The sequence below is a fragment of the Augochlora pura genome, chromosome 2 (genome assembly GCF_028453695.1).
Source record: "Augochlora pura isolate Apur16 chromosome 2, APUR_v2.2.1, whole genome shotgun sequence".
Classification (NCBI taxonomy): domain Eukaryota; kingdom Metazoa; phylum Arthropoda; class Insecta; order Hymenoptera; family Halictidae; genus Augochlora; species Augochlora pura.
Genome location: NC_135773.1, coordinates 18,943,108 through 18,963,234, shown reverse-complemented (window position 1 = coordinate 18,963,234; position 20,127 = coordinate 18,943,108). Strand labels below are relative to the sequence as shown.

At 42.4% G+C, this 20,127-nt stretch overlaps 1 protein-coding gene across 2 annotated transcripts in view; it reads right to left on the bottom strand.

Annotated features, from left to right (window-relative positions):
• LOC144478321 (zwei Ig domain protein zig-8) overlaps nucleotides 1-20,127 on the bottom strand; it is a 34,432-nt gene that overhangs the window by 2,553 nt on the left and 11,752 nt on the right. The window contains exons 2-5 of one of the 2 annotated variants that reach the window (XM_078196101.1): nucleotides 12,539-12,705; nucleotides 5,309-5,519; nucleotides 2,700-2,827; nucleotides 293-461 (exon numbers count right to left, since the gene is read on the bottom strand). In XM_078196101.1, the coding sequence (XP_078052227.1) occupies nucleotides 293-461; nucleotides 2,700-2,827; nucleotides 5,309-5,519; nucleotides 12,539-12,705 (675 nt within the window). Of the gene's footprint in view, nucleotides 1-292; nucleotides 462-2,699; nucleotides 2,828-5,308; nucleotides 5,520-10,985; nucleotides 11,099-12,538; nucleotides 12,706-20,127 lie in introns of those variants that run through there. The other variant, XM_078196102.1, reaches the window with a different exon arrangement.

The window sequence follows — 20,127 nt, the reverse complement described above, 5'->3', positions numbered from 1 at the left end:
GTGTACAAAACTACATCGACGAATTCGTCACAATGAAACAGCGTAGTTTCTTGAAATCAGGCATCCGTCGAAAGATGGGCAATGTTAAAATTATAGAAAATGAGGGAGTTTGTTTCATCGACTATTCTTTTTGTATAGAAATTTTATTACAACTTCGACTTGGAAAAAGCTACTAAATAAAAAAGTACTTGCACACCTGACATTAGAATTTATTCGAATATACGGTAAGGGAGCTAAGAGTGTTGAAAAAACGGGCCGAAGAAGGTCCTTTGTAATATTAATTAGCACTGACCGTTGACAACGTGCACTTTGATGCTGTTGGGATTCGCGTTGCTTGGCTGGCAGGTGTAGATCCCGGAGTCGCTCGGCACGGCTTTCTGGATCATTAACCGGCTGGTCGTTTCGGGTCCTTTCTCCGTCACCAGGCTGATGCCACCGCGCGGCGAGTCGAAATTAATTATCTGGACGGACAGATAAAACGACTGTTAGATCCGCCTCCGTCGGACAGACCGTTTCAGAGATTGCTCGAAAGCGACCGACCGACGTAAAGAAAAGTTTTCGAAGCGGAGGATATATTATCCTCGGATCGTCTATCGTTGTAGCAGCTACTCCAGCGCTGAACAGGGCACGTAATCGACGACCACTTCCAAAAAGCAGGAGCCAAAGACATTACGGGAAACAGACTCGAGATGGGTACAATTTATTTCCTGGATTACGTCCGAATTGCTTTCACACCACCCGAAAGAAATGCATTCGCTCGTCGGTCGCAAATTGTGCCGGACGTACCCAGGGCAAGAGAACCTTCTAAACCGAGACGGAATTGGACTATCCGGTTTCTTAATTGCGACCGGCCATTCGTCGAAGTCGCGCAATCGATATTTCATGCGCGTTCGCCCGGACAACCAAAGAGGTCTCGGAATCGCTGGAAGCGAGTTTCCGGCGCACCTCTCCTTTTAATTGCAACTTTTCTTGCGCGCGAGTTAAGGACCCGGATCCAATTGTTCGAACCGCACTTCCAAGACACAAAAGCGAATGATTCCTTTCCGACTGGTTAGTCTGGAATACCGTCTCCACTGACCGCGCAGTTCTTGTTGCCCCTAGACAATAAAGCGGAAAGGAAAAATTCCAGCGACGGAGGAGTTTTCTCGAATCATGCAACGCAAACATGTTTTCGATCGGCGGCGAGCGTTTGCGTAGCCGAGGAGACACGAATGAGGATTCGCCGTAGCGACTCGCCGATGGCATCGGCACGGTTAAAAAGAAGCAATATTGGATCCTCGGGTACAACGCAGTCTTCGGATCGCAATCATATCTTCAAAGGTACCGTTCGCGGCTGCATTCTGCATTCTGCATTCTCATATTTCCGTGGAAACTGCGTCGCAGTGCAGTGCAGCGCAGCGCAGTGCAGAGCGGAACACCGCGCCATGTAATATCGTTGCTTCGTGCGAAGACAAACGGTGTTTTGCTTCATGACTCGCGAGAAGAATGGTAAAGAGATAGGTGTGCCGCGTGCGTGTCACGTTTTCCTCGACGTATTCCCTTTGAGCCCGCACAAAAGACCCGGTCTGAACGCGAAATGAACGACGAATACCTCCGACTCTATGCGACGGGCGTAACATTAGGTCGTTAACCAAGTTCCGTGGATTTTTCCTTTGATACGGTATCGGTACATTTCTTTTTTTTTTAATTGATACAATGATCCGAGCCTGTTTTCCGCGATCTTCCCCCGATTCTTCGTCAAAGGCCAAGAGAATGAAAGCTTTCGAGAGAAAACGTTCGGTAGAAACACCGTGAACGCGATCATTGGCAGACAATCATAAAAATTACGTAAATAAACCAATAAACCGAATACTGGTTAGTTTGGCTAACGATTAATGATTATAACTCGTTGGTTATTATTAGACTGCGGATCTTTATGGAAAATCGAAATCCTCTGCTTCGATTGCAACATACGGCAAATATATCAAAATTTATTTCCATCTGTAACGGTTTTAATTATTATACACATTTGCTGTTTTTCTACTTCTTTTTTCTTCATAAATGCATAAGCAGCCTAGTTATTATAAATTATTAAAAATATAATAATTAAAATGTTGTTATTATTGATCATTAATCAGATTACTTCGTGCTCAATTATTATAAATTAGTTATCATTAGACTGCAGATTTTAAAGTGAAACAGTAGAAAAATAAAAAAGATTTAACGCGTTCTATGCCGAGCTATTTTTACTCGACTCCTCACTGTAGTCATTTGTTATTCTATTAAAACTTGCTATATTATCTGTAATTATTAATAATCGTATATAATAACAAAACGAATTCATTACGACCCATTCTTGTGGTGGAAATTAATTCTTTAATTCTAGATTTGTTATAAAGTATTTTTAGCCCATTAAATAAATATGCAAGCATGTACACGTGGCACGGAATGTGTTAATAACGTCGTTAGATTATTTTTGCGAGCTATTAAAAATTATCAAACGAACAATGGAACTTCTATATTACGTCCATTTATTGCAACAGTGACTGGAAATGTGTATCCTGCACTAAGATCTGCAGTTATAATAACCAACGTGTCGTAATCGATAATCGTTAGTCGGATCACTTTTTGCCTAAAATCTGTCCACAGGTTTAGGATAAAGGCTTCACACCGAAATCTGTCAGACAATAATGTTATTCTCGTCTCTGGGATGTATTCACCTCTGTGTTGTGGCTCCAGGACATCATGGGCGGCGGTTCCGGAGCATACTTCACCACGCAGGTCAGGTTAATGGTGCTGCCTTTGTTGACGAATAGGTCGGGCGCTCCGACGATAATGGTCACCGGCTCTGAAAAATCGAATTTCGACTGTTTATCGGAATTTCAGCAGAAGCTGGCGTTGGCCGACGATATTTCAAGCAATCGCGGAACCGAACCGACTCGGTCCAGGTGCCGCTTACGATCGAAACGAATCGCGCTATGACTTTGCCGAATCGTCGACAGTCAAACAATTTCGAAAGCAGAGTATTTCGAACGCGTTCGCGGATTAAATATCACAAATCGTTCGTCAAAGATATAGACAGAGTGCCGTGCGTTTTGCGCGAGCTTCGGATTCGTCAGTTCGCAGCAATTAAATCGAACGAAAAAGCGCCACGGTTTTCGAATAATTTTGGATTTCCTTCTGGTTTATCCCGCGAGCGTATTGCAGGCTCGCGTTATAAATGCTTCGACGATAGCTCGTGTAGCACGATAAAGCTTGATAGAGTATAATAGGGGCCAGAAAGATATGGCCGCGTACAAAATATTCTATAAATGGCCGATATTTTTATCGCGCAGCAACAAATGGGGAAGCAAGCGTTGGCCAACGTTTTTCAGGTCAAGTCAGCGCGATAAGATCCTCTCATTTAATAGTACGGCCCGGTTAAAGTATCACAGCAGTCATTAACGGTACACCTGCCCGCATACGTGTACGAGCCCACGGCCTGATTTCATCCGCTTGTGTACACCCGGCGTCAACTATTTCTATCAATTTCGTATGTACCCTCGATTGATCCTTTTCATGAGACATCGCGGTGTACACGCGCGCGACTCTCGCCCTGAATGTCGGCTGTCTCGAACACATTGATCGCGCCGCGACGCGGCTACTTTTTCTTCCGAAAAAGCTTCTCGAACGCGCGGAATTCACGTTTGACCTCTTTAAACGCGCGTCAATGTCGCGCGCGGCATCGATACACATTGTATTTTTAGTTTCGATGCCGTGACTTTGAATCCGTTGAGGTCGAAATGCAAGATGAAACGGGCGGCGTGACGAACAAGATTTGTAGAAGTTACAATGTTATGTGCTGCAATATAATTATATTATAAAATTTATGCTATCTAAAATATATTTATACTTAACATTTTACCGACCGGTAGCCGATACATCGGCTTTTTACCTCGAACGATAACCTATGAATTGGTTGTCATGGTAACTAATAATTTAATATCTATTATTGAGATAAATATGTTAGATTGTTCTACCGTAAGCTCCAATACTATTATATAATTTCTAAAATATCAAACATCTTTTGCGTTTAATAAAATTAATAAAATTAATAAAATCAATAAAATTAATAAAATCAAAATAGAAACGAAACGTAACATTGAGCCAAAGATTTACGGCCAAATCTGCGATCGCTAAAGTGTTAACATATTATCTGTGCATGAGATATTAATATCTCTTTACGAAATTTAGTTTTGCTTAAATTCGTTATATATTTAGAAGAAACGCGCTGCAAAATTTTAAAGATCAAAATTATAATTGTAAATACCAAAATCTTATTGTCAGTTTTGCAAAATGTTTTTCAAAAAGCGGATTTTTTCAAAATTCATTGATTCATCGCTCGTTAGGTGCGCGAGTGAAGCTCGACCCGTGCGAAATGTGTTAATGAAATAATGCACATTATTAATTGCCAACAGCCAATCGCTGCGTTCGTACGCTCACTTCCCTGCAACACTTACAATACCACGTAAATTATCCGTTTTTAGAACCATCCTTTTCAGAAAAAACCTTCCGCAATGTGAACCTATTACTCGGATCCGCGCTCCTGCGAATGCTGCGTCGCGCTTCGTTGACATTTTTCCACCTCCATAGTTTCCCTCAAATCCATTCGAAACCATTGTATTTTTCGATTTGATAATTAAATGGCCAACCTCCCGTACAGATACAATAAATGCACAAAAAAATTCATTTCTATCGAATCTGAAAATAGAAATCGATATTCCCTTTCAGCGTCGGAAACGCGACAGGATAAATGAGAAACGCGTTCAGAAATTCCGCTGCACGTAAAAAAAAAAAAGAAAGAAAAACAGTTGGCTGCCTTTCGCGTCGGTTCCCGAGCCTTTATCGAGTCATCATTATCGTTGTAGCGACGCGAGAACGCGCCCCGGAATCAGTGAAATAATTGACCCACATAATGCACACTTCATTAAATCTGCGCAGATATTGGCGTTAAATGGGTAGACGTGTACGTGCATCGTACCGCCTTGATATTTATAATGCCTCGGAGGCGCTCGTCAGCTTTACGAGTGAATAATGATCCCGATCCTATCCAAAGCGAACCCATCTCTCTCCTCCGATACATCGCGCAGGTTTTCGAGCGATCGAGAGGGATCATCGATCGTCGAAACTGGAAACGAGTAACGCGATTGCGATGAAATCGAGCGGCAACTGCGTCGATGCCGTCGAACGTTTCGGTTGATTTTGATTTAAACGCGACCGAACGAATTCGTCGAATAATTTGCCAACAACGTTACAGGCTGCTTCGCCGCGACGGCCTTTTGCTACTCACCGACTATCGTCAGATAAATAGGATGGCCGATAGGCGGTGTCGTTGATATTTGGCACTCATAAATCCCGGAGTCCTTGCGCTGGGGGTATCCTATCCTCAGCGTCCATTCCTCGGTGTGCGGATAGTGCAGGGCTTCGAAGCGTTGGTCGCTCGTGTACGTGTAACGGCCGACCGTCAGCAGGTGTATGTCTCGGTGTCTTACCCAGGAAACCTGCAACAAAATACGAATATCGCTCTTCAAGCTTTTTTTCTCAAAGTTTCCCTCCCGCCTTCCGGCCCCTTTCCACCCTCCGAGCCACCTTTTTCCTACACTTTGTACGTCCATCACGCCGGTACCTGTCAGCTTTTGCACGCGAGTTTTCTTCCTTATCGGGGCCAGCGAAAAACTACGACGCTTCGCGTTACAGTCGATACGGGAACGAATTTTTACCCAAATCATATCGCCGCGCCTCTTATGTATGCGAACGGCTCGGGAATACTCGCGAAGATACGCTCATACGTTGCAGTCGAATCTCGACAACTTGTGTTAGATTGGTGTGACGCAAATAGACCTTACTTTTTAACACTGACGTAACCTCGAGAACGTCATAAAATTGTTGCGTTTTATTTAGAAAGTTATACGACGTTCGTTATTTTTTTAACCCTTTCGCTCCGAACGACGGATATATCCGTCATCCACGTAGAAACTCGCAGAGCCGAACGGCGGATATATCCGTCGAGTGGATGCCGTGTATATGCGGCGCTCGGCGCGAAAGGGTTAAAGATCTCGTCTGTTGCGAATCTCAACGAGAATATGAAATTATAATTGACCAGCCTAAATATGAAATTTTAAGTAATTTGCCACAGACGTATTGGTGACGCAGCGGTCGCAGTGTCAATAGCTTAATTATGATACAGTTTTCGAATTGCTTTCTTATAGAGAATAAATGAAGCTTATCTTTTTTTAGGTATAAATTTATCGCGAGCATCTGATAAATGAATACAATTGCTACAAAATAGTTTATACAACGTGATGAAGATCTTCAAAGAACAAGCAACAAGTAGAACACATAGAAACAAAACACAACATAATCGATTTATAGCGGGCCTATTTGAAAAACGTTGAATTTCAATATTTATTAACAATATAAATAGAATAAATTTTGTTAATAACCTAAGTATGACACATTTTTTAAACAACTGCACCGAGTATGAAACGTGTGAAAAATGGTATTCGGAGAAGTGCGAGATCGTTGAACACTTACTTCGACGAGATTGTTCAATAACTGTTATTAATTTCATCGCTCCCGAATGTAATGGTCATTTATAAAGCATTATACATACATTCGTTAAGCATCGATACGAGGAGTTTGATTTTCGGACCCATGAACAGCTATGTAGCCGTTCGAAAAGCTACGCGGCCGATTGCCGCGTTGCCGCGTCGATGTTCGGCGAACGATGAGCAATCGAGCCGCGAAATCACCGCGGAACCGTGTTATTTCAACTCGCTTTTATTCGCGAATTTCGAGGGCGCGGGCCGAAAGTAGGTTGGACTCGTCGATCTCGGCAACTTTTGCGGTTACTCGATTGGGCAAACGCCTCTCGATAGGAATCGATCAAAAACTTGATACGCGGACCGGGACGTGCACACGCGTGACATGCCCGCCTATTTAAATCGCAATAATCTGCCGACACATCGACAGTGTCGATGAACCGGAAACGCGACGCCGTAATCGCGCGCATAGCAACGTTTACCCCCGGTCGATACTAATTGCCGACGAATCGAACAAGTGATACAGCTGTCGGAAATTAAAGACGATTATCTCTTAAAACCAACGTTCCAAGTTGCTCCGAATTAAAATAAATCGGGGGAGGCCAGAGCTGGGTAATATCTTTTTCGCATGACGGATAAAAGATGGAGCCTAACGAATCGAATTTTCGTTCAACGCTATCGAATGAATCTTCAATCGAACACAAATTCATTCGGATCAAATTTTATTCGAATAAGCATTTATTCGTACAGACATCTGTACGGAAAATAATTTATTTGAATATAAAGAATAGGATATAAAGCATTTTTCATTGTTTATCGATTTATATCTTGTATATTATTTTTACGAATTTTTCAAGTAAAAATGATTAGGATAGGGAAGTTTTGAAACAAAGACTTATTTGAATGAAAAGTTACTCGAATAGAGAATTAATAAAATAAAGAATCACTAGAATAAATAGAAGGAATAATTTATGATAGAATTATTCGACTAAATATTGTAGATAGAGTAGTGAATTATTCCAACAAAATGTTCAACCAAAAGGAATTCATCGGGGCAATTCTTTTCAACAAATATTTCTTCGAAACAATCCGAATGACGGCCAATTCTGAGTACATAGAACTCGTGGCGGTGCGTAAACCAATTTCCCGCAACGTTGATTGTACTCGATGCGGGGTAGGTGCGACGTCACCGGGAAGATGCGACGGTCCGGTGACGAATCCGCCGTCTGCGACAGCGAGCGAGTATCCCGAGATGACGCGCGTCGCGTAGATATTGCCGTCGTATCGCCTACATTAGTCTCGGCCATTGTTCGCCGGAATGCGACCGAAATCTATGCGGTTCGCGTGATCGGGAGCACAGGGGTTGGCGATGATCGCGGCGCTTAACCCTTTCGCTACTACGGGCCACTATAGTGGCCTTTCATAAGATGTCACAGAGGAACTACGGGCCACTATAGTGGCTCTCCGCAAGATGTTACTGAGGTACTACGGGCCACTTTAGTGGCTCTCCGCAAGAGCGCATACTAAGACGTTAGAAATACTCTGGAATACTCTTTATTTATAAATACCCTTTGGAGAAAAATTTGTTCGTCCGAAAACATTCAAGCAGCATGGGTTCTCCGCCGCGTCATTCTCGCTGGCGATCGGCGTTGCGTAGCGTGCAGTGATGTCGCGGCGCTCCGTTCAGCAGAAGTACCGCGGCGGAGAACCCGCCCGTAGCGAAAGGGTTAACGCGACGCCGTCGCATTTATTCTTATCCGAGGCTGCACCACGCTGCACCGAGCGTTCCAAGTGTCCACGAACTGCGCCGTTCAGAACTGCGAGTTTCGGGGTTCCCTCGTTCTCCGAATTGCAGCCACCTGTCCGCGCCGGTGCGATACCCCTTTACTGTCCTTTCATTTCGCTGGAATTGCCGTGGCCGCGTTAAACGTCTCCTGCACCTCGGATTGATTTACGAGCGTTTTCGGAATCGCGCGGAGGCTCGCGCGTCGATCTCGGATCGAGGAGAGCCCCGCAACTGTTGTGTGTCCAACGAACAAATTCGTCCTGATGGAAGTCCGTTCTACCGATGGAACTGTGTCGCGCTCCACGAGCTAACGGCGATACGTTTGTATCTGTTATACGGACGCTTTAACCCTTAGCGCTCCGCATGTTTTTTTTGTATCACTGCCTACCAGCAACTCCGGCACATTTTCGTAGCGGAACGAGTTGTGAAGAAGGAGTCTTATTTTAAGTGAGAAAAATTGCACGTGCTTCTGAATGTTTTTGATTTTATTTATTTTATACATATGCATCTTCTTCTTGTAAATGAAATGTAAATTTTAAATTTTGCAATTCACCATGCTGTGATATCTTTCTGAACAATCCTCTCATGTGCATACTGGGTTTACTTGAGCAAGTGTCACAGTATTCACTTGTTTGACGTCTTGCCATCCCTTTGTTTCCTTGTAGAGCACACAACACAGTCCCCCTTTGGACCTTTTCCCATTATGTGCAGTTTTCCGTTTAGCCTGATTTCAGAAATTGATGTAGAAACTCTTGTTCTCTCCTGACGAAAATCTCCTACGAGTTGATCGACTAAAATTTTCCTGTACTTTAAATGCGTCTGTGCTTTCTCAATTTTATTGTGCTGTACAGTTTTATACAAGATGCATGAATGAATTATTGACATCTCCATTTCCCAAAAGAATAGTTGGGGCACGTTTTAACCCTTTGCACTCGATTGATGACTCTGAGGCACCACTTCAATTAATCCGTCACCTTCTAAAATAATATTTATAGCAAAAAAGTTTAATTTTAGAAAAATTGTTGAACACGAAATTGTTGGTATGAATAACAAGAGTTAATTTGGTATATATAAAATACACTTGGTCGCTTAAAATGGAGATACTTTAGAGCGGAAAAATTATTTCAGATTTACAGTTAAAACGGCTTCGAGTGCAAAGGGTTAACTATAGATGACAATTGCCAACGCTGGGCTCCGCAGCGGAGCCTACGGAGTTACGGAACAAATGACGGTTGGCTCCGTAGCGGAGCCAACGCAGTGCTAAGGGTTAATTCCTGCTGCGGGCAGTTCGAGTTGCATCATCTACCGTTTCTCGAATTGGTCCGACGTTTTCTTGCAGACAATTTCTATGGTCAAAATTTTGGCAAAATTCTTCTCCGGTCCGGTAAGATGCAATGGAACATATTCGAAAATACGATGGCGGAATATGCGACGATCAAAAGATAGTCGAACGAGATCTGTAGAAACTTTCGAGAACAGAGTCTGATGATCTGAGAATCGGAGAAGCTGATAATCTATTTCATACTGAATAGTATTGTCTGGATAATGCAATGCTGATATGTCTTTAAACGTATAAGGCAAAACGTATAATTATTGTTCCATTTGTTACGTCCTTTGTGTGTCTCTATGTTAAATGTTTATACTCGTATATATTTCTTTTTATTATGTTTATATATATTTGTATTTTATTTTACTTTTGTGAAGATACACTAGCACAAACTTTAGTGAAAATAGTATTTCATTACTTTTGAAGATCATAATATTATTGGGAAAATGAAACTTTAAGATTTATCCGCTGATAAAATGCAAACATGTATCGGTTTCATAAAAAAATGTTCTAGTCACTTTTACTTTTTCACATTTTTATATATTATTTTTATATCATTTTTATATTTCATTGGAATTTTTATATTTTTATATTGTATTTGATAAAAACTTTCCATGCAGATTTTCATTAATATCGTTCGTTGTTAGCCGAATACTGAGTAAATTCCGCGGGAAATATTTTTTATGGATTTCGCTGAAATAACTGAAAATTTTCGTGTTAATTGGAGCTGTTAAGGTTCGGTATAATTGGACAAATTTTCACGGGCTATTATTCTTAATTGTCCATTATAAGATATTTAGTTGTTAATAAAATATTAATCAAGGAATACTACATTTTCCAATAATACAGTTATTTTAATAAATATGTTACTTTTAATTGAACAAGAGACAAGAACTCGATTTCGTTAACCCCATTGCGTCACCCACAACATAACCATTATTAGCAACAATTTATCTTTTTACGTGGTGGTAATTTCGCATCATTTTTTGAAAACTTTCTTCATTTTCCACTGTTCTACAGAAATCCGTGATGAGGATGAATCTCCAATTTAATATTACGTAAAAAAAAGTTCAAAATTAAAAGCAAAATTACTCGTTAGCTATTAATATCTAATGAAGGTACATATTGTTTTAGTTACAATTCGATATGCTTCCATATCTTTATACAAATATTGTACTAATTCATTTGAGATAAAAAATTTGATCTTCAAATCTTTTGAAAAGTTACACCTATAAAAAATAAATTGACTACATACTATACCCCTTCAAATCATTCAACTATTGTATTAAAAAATTGACTGCCTAATGCATACCTTGGAAGTAGTAGGTGTTGAACAATTTGCGCAAACCACCCTGTACATGTAAACGGTGTCGATATCGAAATTGCTTCGAGTTGCTGGTAATATGAGCGAAAGGAAGCTTCGAGTGCAAAAGGGTTAAGTAACAGAAAGTTGATTTTCCAAATCTTGTCCATTGGACGATGCGCTATGGGACGTGACGAAGATGCATTTCCCATAGTCTGCTTCGAGATTGTTTGCATGGAGAGCACCGGTCGTTCAGCGACTGTTGGCTCGTTCGTCGTCTTCCGTCGCCATTGATGCTCGCCGGGATTACAGGCTCTCACCGTGAACCAAGTAGAACGGAGAAAATGGGATCGAGGAAGAAGACGGAGACGAAGGAGAGCAGATGTCGGGAAAATAAGGACCCGGCGATCTTTGTCCGGATAAAATGCATGTCGTGCATTCGTGTGCGTGTCTTGACTGCGTGCGAGTCCACGCGAGGCCGTCGGTAGGATAAGCGCGCACGCGTTTCCCTGCCCTACGGAGATAAGCGCGGAACAGTGTAATGATGTCGAACGCTTTGTTCGCGGCTATTGCAGCCCGGCTGCAGCTTGAAAAATGAGAGTCCTTCCAGGTTTTTACCGAGCACGCGAATACGCGAAACGGAGGAGAAAGGAAACTGCATTAGAGAGAAAGAAAAACGGAGGAATCGCCGTTGCGTTCGAGGATTATGGAAAATTTAGAACCGTGAGAATACGGACAAAGCTCCATGATTGGATCCTTATTATTATTATTATTATTATTACTTTATTATACAAATTACTATAATTGAGATTACTATAATTATTACGATGATCTTACCATACCTTTTTTAAACGGCAGATGGTATTAAGTTCCAAACGGTCAAGCCAAGTCTCGAGCTCTGAGTTAATAAGTATAACATGGAACCCTGTTTCATCGGTCTCTCCACGCGTGACAATGGAAACCTCAGCCCTTGCGCTATTGACCCCACGAAGAGTCTCGAAGCGATTCTACTTGCTTCTGTTCGGTGAGCTCCGACTCGAAGTCAAACTACCGCTTATTAGTTCACGGTATTTATACGCCTACTAATGAACACCGCTATTATCGTCGGCGGTGTATTAACAACGCGTTGTTAGCTGTTCTGCTCCGACGGAACCTGGCTGCTCTGTATCCCGGCGCCTTCGAAAGCTCTCCGAGTGTTTCGCCTCCCACAGGCCGATCCAGCGGCCGCTTAGGAGCACGACGCCAACCGTCGAAACGGATATTCACCTTTGTATCCGCGTTTCCGATACGACGACCTGCCAAACGAGGGATCGACCGATTGCCTGATCGATCGGATATCTATAATTAAACGGCTTCGGGAGTATGTACCGGACGCAGACTGCCTCCCATCACGAAAATTGCCGAACCGCGTCGCGCGTCCGAAGACCGTAATTACGACCATGGATTTTCGTGCGTGTAAAAGTGAATTTTGAAATTGCGAATTTGGTAACGCTGCAAGCCGCGTGGACGAGGAACGTGTATCCTCTTTACAGTGAAACTGAGAAACTCTCTTTCGAACTCACCGTTCGATTTCCAAGGTTCTTCACTTTGCAGACTAGATTCACCGCTTTGCCCACTAGTCCGGTGAAGTTCGACTGCATAGAGGTGTCGAAATGGGGACCCGTTCCAGGGGTTGGCCACTCCTCCAGAAAGTCGGTTCGAAAATTTCTTAAACATGATGCTATGCCACCTGAAAATCAGACGACGTAACCGTTATTCTTCCTCACGATACGTATAAACGTTTGTCAAAATTTCGTTCTGTAGAAAACGCTACAATGATGTCGATGGTTACGGCGTAACAAAGAATTCGTATGTCAGGTAATAAGTATCACGTGTTACGGCGTAACAAAGAATTCGTATGACAGGTAAAATGTATCTGACGAACGACGCGGTACGCTGACGCTCATGCAAACTCCGAGAAAACCCCAGAACGTAGGCGCGACCATGCGACCCTTTGTCGGTTGGACATAGTAAAAATTCTAAAATAATGCTAAGCACTGATTGGTGCGCTCTGGGGCCACCAAATTGGCATAAAAGGTCCGACAAAAAAAAAAGACACATTCAATCAACTACAACTATACAACGCAGAACCGCTGTCGCTCGGAACATTACCTCGCTAGTCCAACATTAATATTAAAGTGATTTATTGTAACTTGACTGATTTATTTAAACATTCACTTGCGATTAATTTCTCAACGTGAAGTCGAGCGATAACCGAAAGCATCTTTCAATTAAGTTGCCTCAGAGCAACTTCTATTTTCGCTCGCGCCGAAACATCGTTCATTAACTTCATCTACTGGCAGGGGAAATGGATTCTTAAAATAGTTTCTATCTTCTCGTGTAATACAGAATTTGTCCAATAAACTTTCTTTGAAATAGTAGTTATACATATATGAAAGTAGCATTTTCAAATATAATTTATGTATTATTTATGTACGTAATTACTATTTCAAAAAAATTTATTTGCCATTTTGTATTATATGAGAATATACTATTTACTATTTCACTATTTCATAGATCTATTTTTGTCCGCAAGTAAACCACTTTCTTCATATTTTCTAATTACATATCCTTCGATTTACACGAAATTTTCTTCTTCGTAACTCTCGCCAAAGTAATCGTTTTTTACAACAAACAGGCGTCGTCTCTTCATCTCTGTTCACTTGTCAAATGTCAAGTAGCATATAACAATCTAGTACAAAAATTGAAAAGCAACCGTACGTAAAGCAATAGTAAAAATTGTAAAGCGAAAGCATTAAAGTACGCAGATTTTCGCCCTCCAGATCTAATCTCGTTAACCCTGTCGAAGCAAAAAATAGAGAAAATCGAGAGAAGGGCAGGGAGGGGACAGAGAATTAAATAATCCGCAGCTAACTGACTGCCACTCGGTGAAGCGATCTCTCGAGAGCTTAGGTAAAGTGGACGCGCTGTGGGAGGCGAGACGCTTCGGAAAGCTACAAACTTTCAAAAGAATTAAAATACGTTGGTACGCGGACTCTTCGACTCGACGTTGGAGCAGCGCAAGAAACAGAAGTTCCCCCGTCGACGTCTTCGTTTTCCGCCGTTTTGCGCGCGTTGCTTTCGGTTCATTATAAGAGGAGCGTCTCGCTGTTTGAATTACCGTTCCTCCAATCTCGGCAGACACGCAGCTATTAAGACGATTAAATACTGAAAGATTTACGGGATCCCCTATCTGGGTCTCATCGGCCTCGGCACGCGGCGCTTTCAGTGATTCAACAAAAACCGGTGTTTGTTGTTTCTCGTTTACTTTGGATTTCGCCGGCTCACCGTTCTTTCTCTCCGGCTTTCCCCTCGGCGATAGAGCGTTCTTTCATCGGCAGCAATTTTCCACTCGGCCATAACGTAACTGCGTCAAACTGGCAGGATTATCGTGCGTACGGAATATTGAATGCACTCGAAACGACTATCAAGCGTTTTCGCATGGCGCGTTTCAAAGCGCCGCGGCCTATTTGTTCGCGATAAAATGCATAATCGGCCCTACATTCCTGGACACTCGATAGGGAACGAACATCTAAACAATCGATCGTTCCGCGTCGGATTTCCGTGGTAAAACGAATACTCGATTTTCAACGGCGGGACGCGGCTTCCCATCTTCGTAACGTATTCCCCTTTTTGAAATGTTCGATCCGATGGAAGCTTTTACGTTTTATTTCACATTCTCGACTGTACAAGGATCCGGAATTTATTTATTCCCGACTGCTGCACCGCGAAAGGCAGGACTCGACATCGTTCCAAACTGGCGCGAAATAATGGCTTTGAGAGTATCGCGCTTCCTCGACGATTTAAATATTGAACGAGCTATTTACGCTTCCGACCATCGACAACATCTCGCAGAAGGATAGGACAGAAGGCAGGGAGGAAGGAAAGAAGGAAAGGAGGAAGGAAGGAAGACAGGAAGGAAGGAAGGAAGGAAGGAAGGAAGGCAGACAGGAAGGACGGAAGGAGGGAGGAAGGAGGCAGGTTGCAGGGAATGGACGTGTCCGCGGTAGAAAAGCAAGCATGTATCTTGGCGGTGGTTACTTGAGCTGAACTCGTCTTAACCACTCTTGAACTGAAAAGCTCCGAAGCGTAGTATACGAGGGCGCATGGTCTAGTAAACTAACGAAAGAGAATTTTCCATTGCGAAAGTGCTCCGGTGCACGCGGCTGATTCAGAAGAGCAGTCGCGCAAAGAAAAGCTCGCAGGCATTCTTGTCCGCGTTTCAACTTCGCTCTGCCCCTGATCCCGGGGTTTTCGACGCGCCTCTCGATTTCCGCTTTGAACCCTTGATCGGATTCCCCAGATCGAATCCATGATTACACCGCGGCGATGCCGCGCCGTGGCAGCGCCGTACGCGCGGCACCGTGCTCGCTTCGGTATCCGCCTGTTCCCACCATCGAAAAACAAATGGATCCCGATCCCGAGATCGGCGGCACGATCGCTAGCGCCGCCTATCCAAATCCCACGTCTCGTTTCCGGTTTATTTAAATTTTTCTTCCCTCGTTTTCACCGATTAAGCCCGCGTTCGACGAGCACTCTCGTTGTCAGCTACAATAAGAGATGCTTTGTACAAGAACCTGACAGAGATATCGGCACTGCGATCTTCGATCGAACATCGAGCAAGCCAGTTTAAGCAAATAACGATTGCCGAAATAAACGCTGGAACTGCTGCGAAGAAAACGCGACGGACGTACAGTCGGTTCCGTAAAGTACATACAATTTGTATCTCTAAAGCATGTTCGCTGCTTGTGAAAGAAATTTGTGGAAGTCGAATTATTTAATGCAAAAGACCTATATATAGACCTATATATATTATACCTTAACCAGATAACGATCTTCTACGAGCAATTTCATAAAAATAATGCATTATGTGAAACTTGATGAAGTAATTAATCACGGAAATGTATCTTTTTGAAAAAAAATTCGCTGTCTACTGACGACGATCACTAGTCACTGTACAACACTTCATACGTATCGCGTGGGAGAAAATGACTGTACCAACGGCGTGAACCTCGTCGGAAAGAACTCATTTCCACACGTAATAACGATTGAATCGTATTTACACAAATTCCGTGTCGATCTGTAGTAGAATCTGCAGTCCAGAAGAAGTTGATTGTGAAAAAGCGCCTTGTGAAAAGCGCGATGACATTATCATAATCGAAACAATCGTTGAAGTACAGACCGAAAGCAATTAATTTCTGTCTGGAATGTCTGGAAAAGAAAATAACCGACTTTCATTTGCAGAAGATCGGTACAGTTTCGGAATACAGTTAGAAGCATTTAATTATTGAAGAGATTCGATTTGTCGGCTTTTTTTTGCGCCGGAATGAGAGAGGATTTCGTTCCTCGTCACCGTTTTATTCTATTTTCGATACGATAATTGCGAATTTACAATTGAATCGGGGCGAGCGCGCCGCGCTGCGTTTTATCCGAGTAAAATTGCGAACGCGAAACACACACGCGCGAGTAAAATACTGTCGCGGTCCGGTGGCGAAATTGTAAAATGCGCTGAAAACGATTGCTTGCGTTTTCCGTTGTATAATTTAAGGGGAGAGCAATTTGGGGCCGGCAAATGGCGCGCGCGCGCGCGCGCTCGCGCGGACCAAGAGGAGTCGATCATTCGTGAACAATGGCACTCTATGGATGTTATTCCGCTAGAATAGGAGGAAAATAGCTCGATGGTCCCGAAACTGCCGGTCCGGTTACACGCTGTTACCCTCGCGGACGCTGCCCCAACTCTCTCCTCTTGACTCCCAACATCCGACCGAGGCGTCGGCGACGCGGGCCGCGCCGTGTGCTCGTGTTTCGTTGCCAACAAAACTCGCCGGAAATGTTTTTTCGTTGATGCTCGCGGTCTCGTCGACGACTTCCACGACCATCGGTACACCGATATCACCGTTTCTACCCTTTTATTTTCCCGTGAACCGCGGATCCTTATGGATCTCGTGTTTCGAGTTTTCGCCGGTCATGCGAGAACAACCGGCCGATCCCGGCACCGTTTTATCATTAGTCTTGGCCGAGTAAATCTATTGAAATGAAAACGAACGAACCTATCCGTCCGTCCTAGCGATTTAAATGGGAACAAATGTTCTATCCCTGAATCGAAGACGAAATCCACTTCGAAGTTTGCGGGAAATAAGCCGGGAACGACCACTGGCCGTGCTCGTCAACGATCGAGGGAACAATGAATGCACGGATGTTTTCCAACAAGTCGGGAAACGTTTAAAACTTTAATCGAATGAGAATAGCTTCGTTACTTTTCAGGAAACAAACGTAATCCACTTTTGAAACAAATGGTTCGGCTGCGGTGAAGAATGGGTTTTATGCGACAATCGGAAGCTATCGGAACAATAGCGATACGAAGAGGAGACCGCGCGAACCAGATGCTGGCTCTTCTATGAACGGCGACCGCCAATGACTGAGTTGCGTTCCCTGCTATTCCTTAAACTGTGGGCGAGATTGTACTCAATTTCAACACCATAGGGCTAGTAACGCGTTACAGATTTTAAAATGTAAGATTGATGTTAACCCTTCGTAGTCGGAGCGGTTTTAACTCGAAATTCACAACGTGTTTTCATTTTATAGTATTAGCTGCATTTTATACATGTAAAGAAGAAAATAACTTTTCGTTGTTCGAAAATTAATTTTTCTTGATGTAAATGATTTTTTTAGCAAATATATTCTTCTCTAATTTAAAGATCGCCCTACCATCGAACCAGTCACTGTGCTTATGGGGTCGCAACCCTGTGAACATCAGCTACCGGTAATTTTTGAGATATAATTTTGAAAATAATTTGTGAAAATGTGCAGAGATTAATTTTGAAAAAACTTTTTAATTTTTAACTTTTTTAATTTAAAAATTATTTTAGAAATTAATTTTTTTCTGACTACGTCATCAGAGTGTGAAATCCACACCTTTATTTTGCAGCATCATGAAAATATACGATAAACAAATGTTAGTTCAAAGACTGTATTTTTATAGAAATTGTAACCTTTCAATATCGTTATATTATCTGCAAAACCTTTTAAAAATTCGGCATCGTTTCCAAAGGTTGTCTGCTTCTTTCTATGGCGATATTTTTGAGGCAATTTTGAAAAAATATAGCAACATTGAAAAAGTTATAACTTCCACGAAAATAAGGTTTCTGTGCTGAAATTATTTTATAGCGTTCGGAAAGTCGTTTCGTTTTTTTCTTGGTGGAAATGAAACACAATAGATTACTAAACAAAAACTATTGCAAAGAATCGAACAAAATATTTAGCAAACAAGACTTACTACATCAGTTGTCCAAATATATAATGATTATGCAGCTTAAGCGTGAAGTTGGCTGTGAAAAAATTAAGTCTTTTCTTGGGAGAAACGAAATTACTTTCCGAACAACCCAATATATTTAAAATATTGATCTCTACCTGTTCGATTTCGCCGTTATCTTCAATATTACTTTTAGCTGGTGTTTTAACACTTTGCCGACCGGTAGCCTATAAATCGGCTTTTCCTCCCAATCGGTAACCTGTGAATTGGTTGTCATAGTAACCATCAATTTTGTCTCTATTATTGAGAATAGAATCGAAAATTTAAAATTGAACTAAATTTTTATGACCGGTCGGTATGATCGGTCGGTAAAGTGTTAAGGTTGTCCTCCCTCAAGTCGAGCCCGCTTTAAGTAATTCGAAGTTGAATTCGAAAATCGGAAATTCAGCATTGGAATGCTTTTTGAGATCGCCGTAGTTTCTCGACAACGACCGCGCTATTTAGTTCCACGCTCGAGTCGCAACGAATTTCGGGAAAAGTCGTGGCGAGGAAAATTCGAGCGTCGCGTGTCTCCGGACAGAATTAATTTTCGTCGAAGTGCAACACGGGCATGGCCAGGACATACCGAGGCATGCGAAGGCATGGCAAGACGGTGGCGCGGTTGCACAGCGGTTACTCGCGGCTCTCTTGGCCGGCTCGTCTTAACTCTCGTGTGCCCGCTCGAAAGTTTAAGGGCCCGCGGCACCAGAGATCCTTCAATTTTCCCACGAGGGACGAGCTCACTCTAAAAACCTTTTTTTCCTGACGTGGAAACGGAACGGAATACGGAACGCTGCACCGAATTCTTCGCCGCGTCGGTGAAAATTCTAGTGAGTCACGTTAACTTAATTTCATCGATCTCCCCCGTAATAATTCTCTGGCGTACCCTCGTCGAATTTCACATGTTACCGTGTCAACTCGTTTTTTTAGAGCTCGATATCGAAGCCTGTATTTTTCAGTGGAAAAAATTCACCTCGTCTGTTTGCGTCGAAACCAGCGAAAATCGCGAAGTCCGGAGCCCTGCAAAATGCCATCGATTTGAGATGTAACATAACACGCGCACGAATAAATTTGACTCGAAAACGCGAAACACAACATTTTTGCGGCCAGGTTGTTCTGTGAATCTGTTGTAACAATGATTCGACACCGACTACACAATTTGACTAAACAGGAGCACAATTTCACTAAAACACCTTTAGCTCCGTTTTCTCTTCGTTTTCGGCAAAGTTCGAAAGTTCGACCAATCTTGATTACACTGTGCAGGTTTTTCCGCTGAAGACAGGTCAAGCAAGTTCGCAGAGAGCGTCGGGAAATTATCTGTGAGCTGGCGATAGCTCAGCAAATTAATTTATTGCTCAAACCTCTGCGAGATTCATAGCTGTTTCTACCTCTCTTGAACGGATCTTTCTAGTTTCTACAACTTTGTTCTCAATCGTAGGTATAGTGTTAACAATGATCTAACGTTCAACGTTCTAACAATGAAGAGTAAATTCGGTATTAGGATAGTATTAGGATAGTATCTATTAAGGAATGATTTAATTTCAACTGAAAAGTGTCATTGCTGAATATTGCTGCTATTATTCCATAGAGCGATGTTTCTAGATAACGCAATGGACTTTGAAATGTGCATTTGATACGAATAAAAAATAATAGGAGGGAATTAGTAAAGTACAAGCATGTACCTATTGTGGAGCACTGTTTCATATTCAATGTCCTATTCCTAAATAGGCATATTGAATACAGTACACGAATGCTAATTGTTCCATAAATGGGAACAATGAAAAACTGTACACAAGAATGGACAAATTGAACATACATATA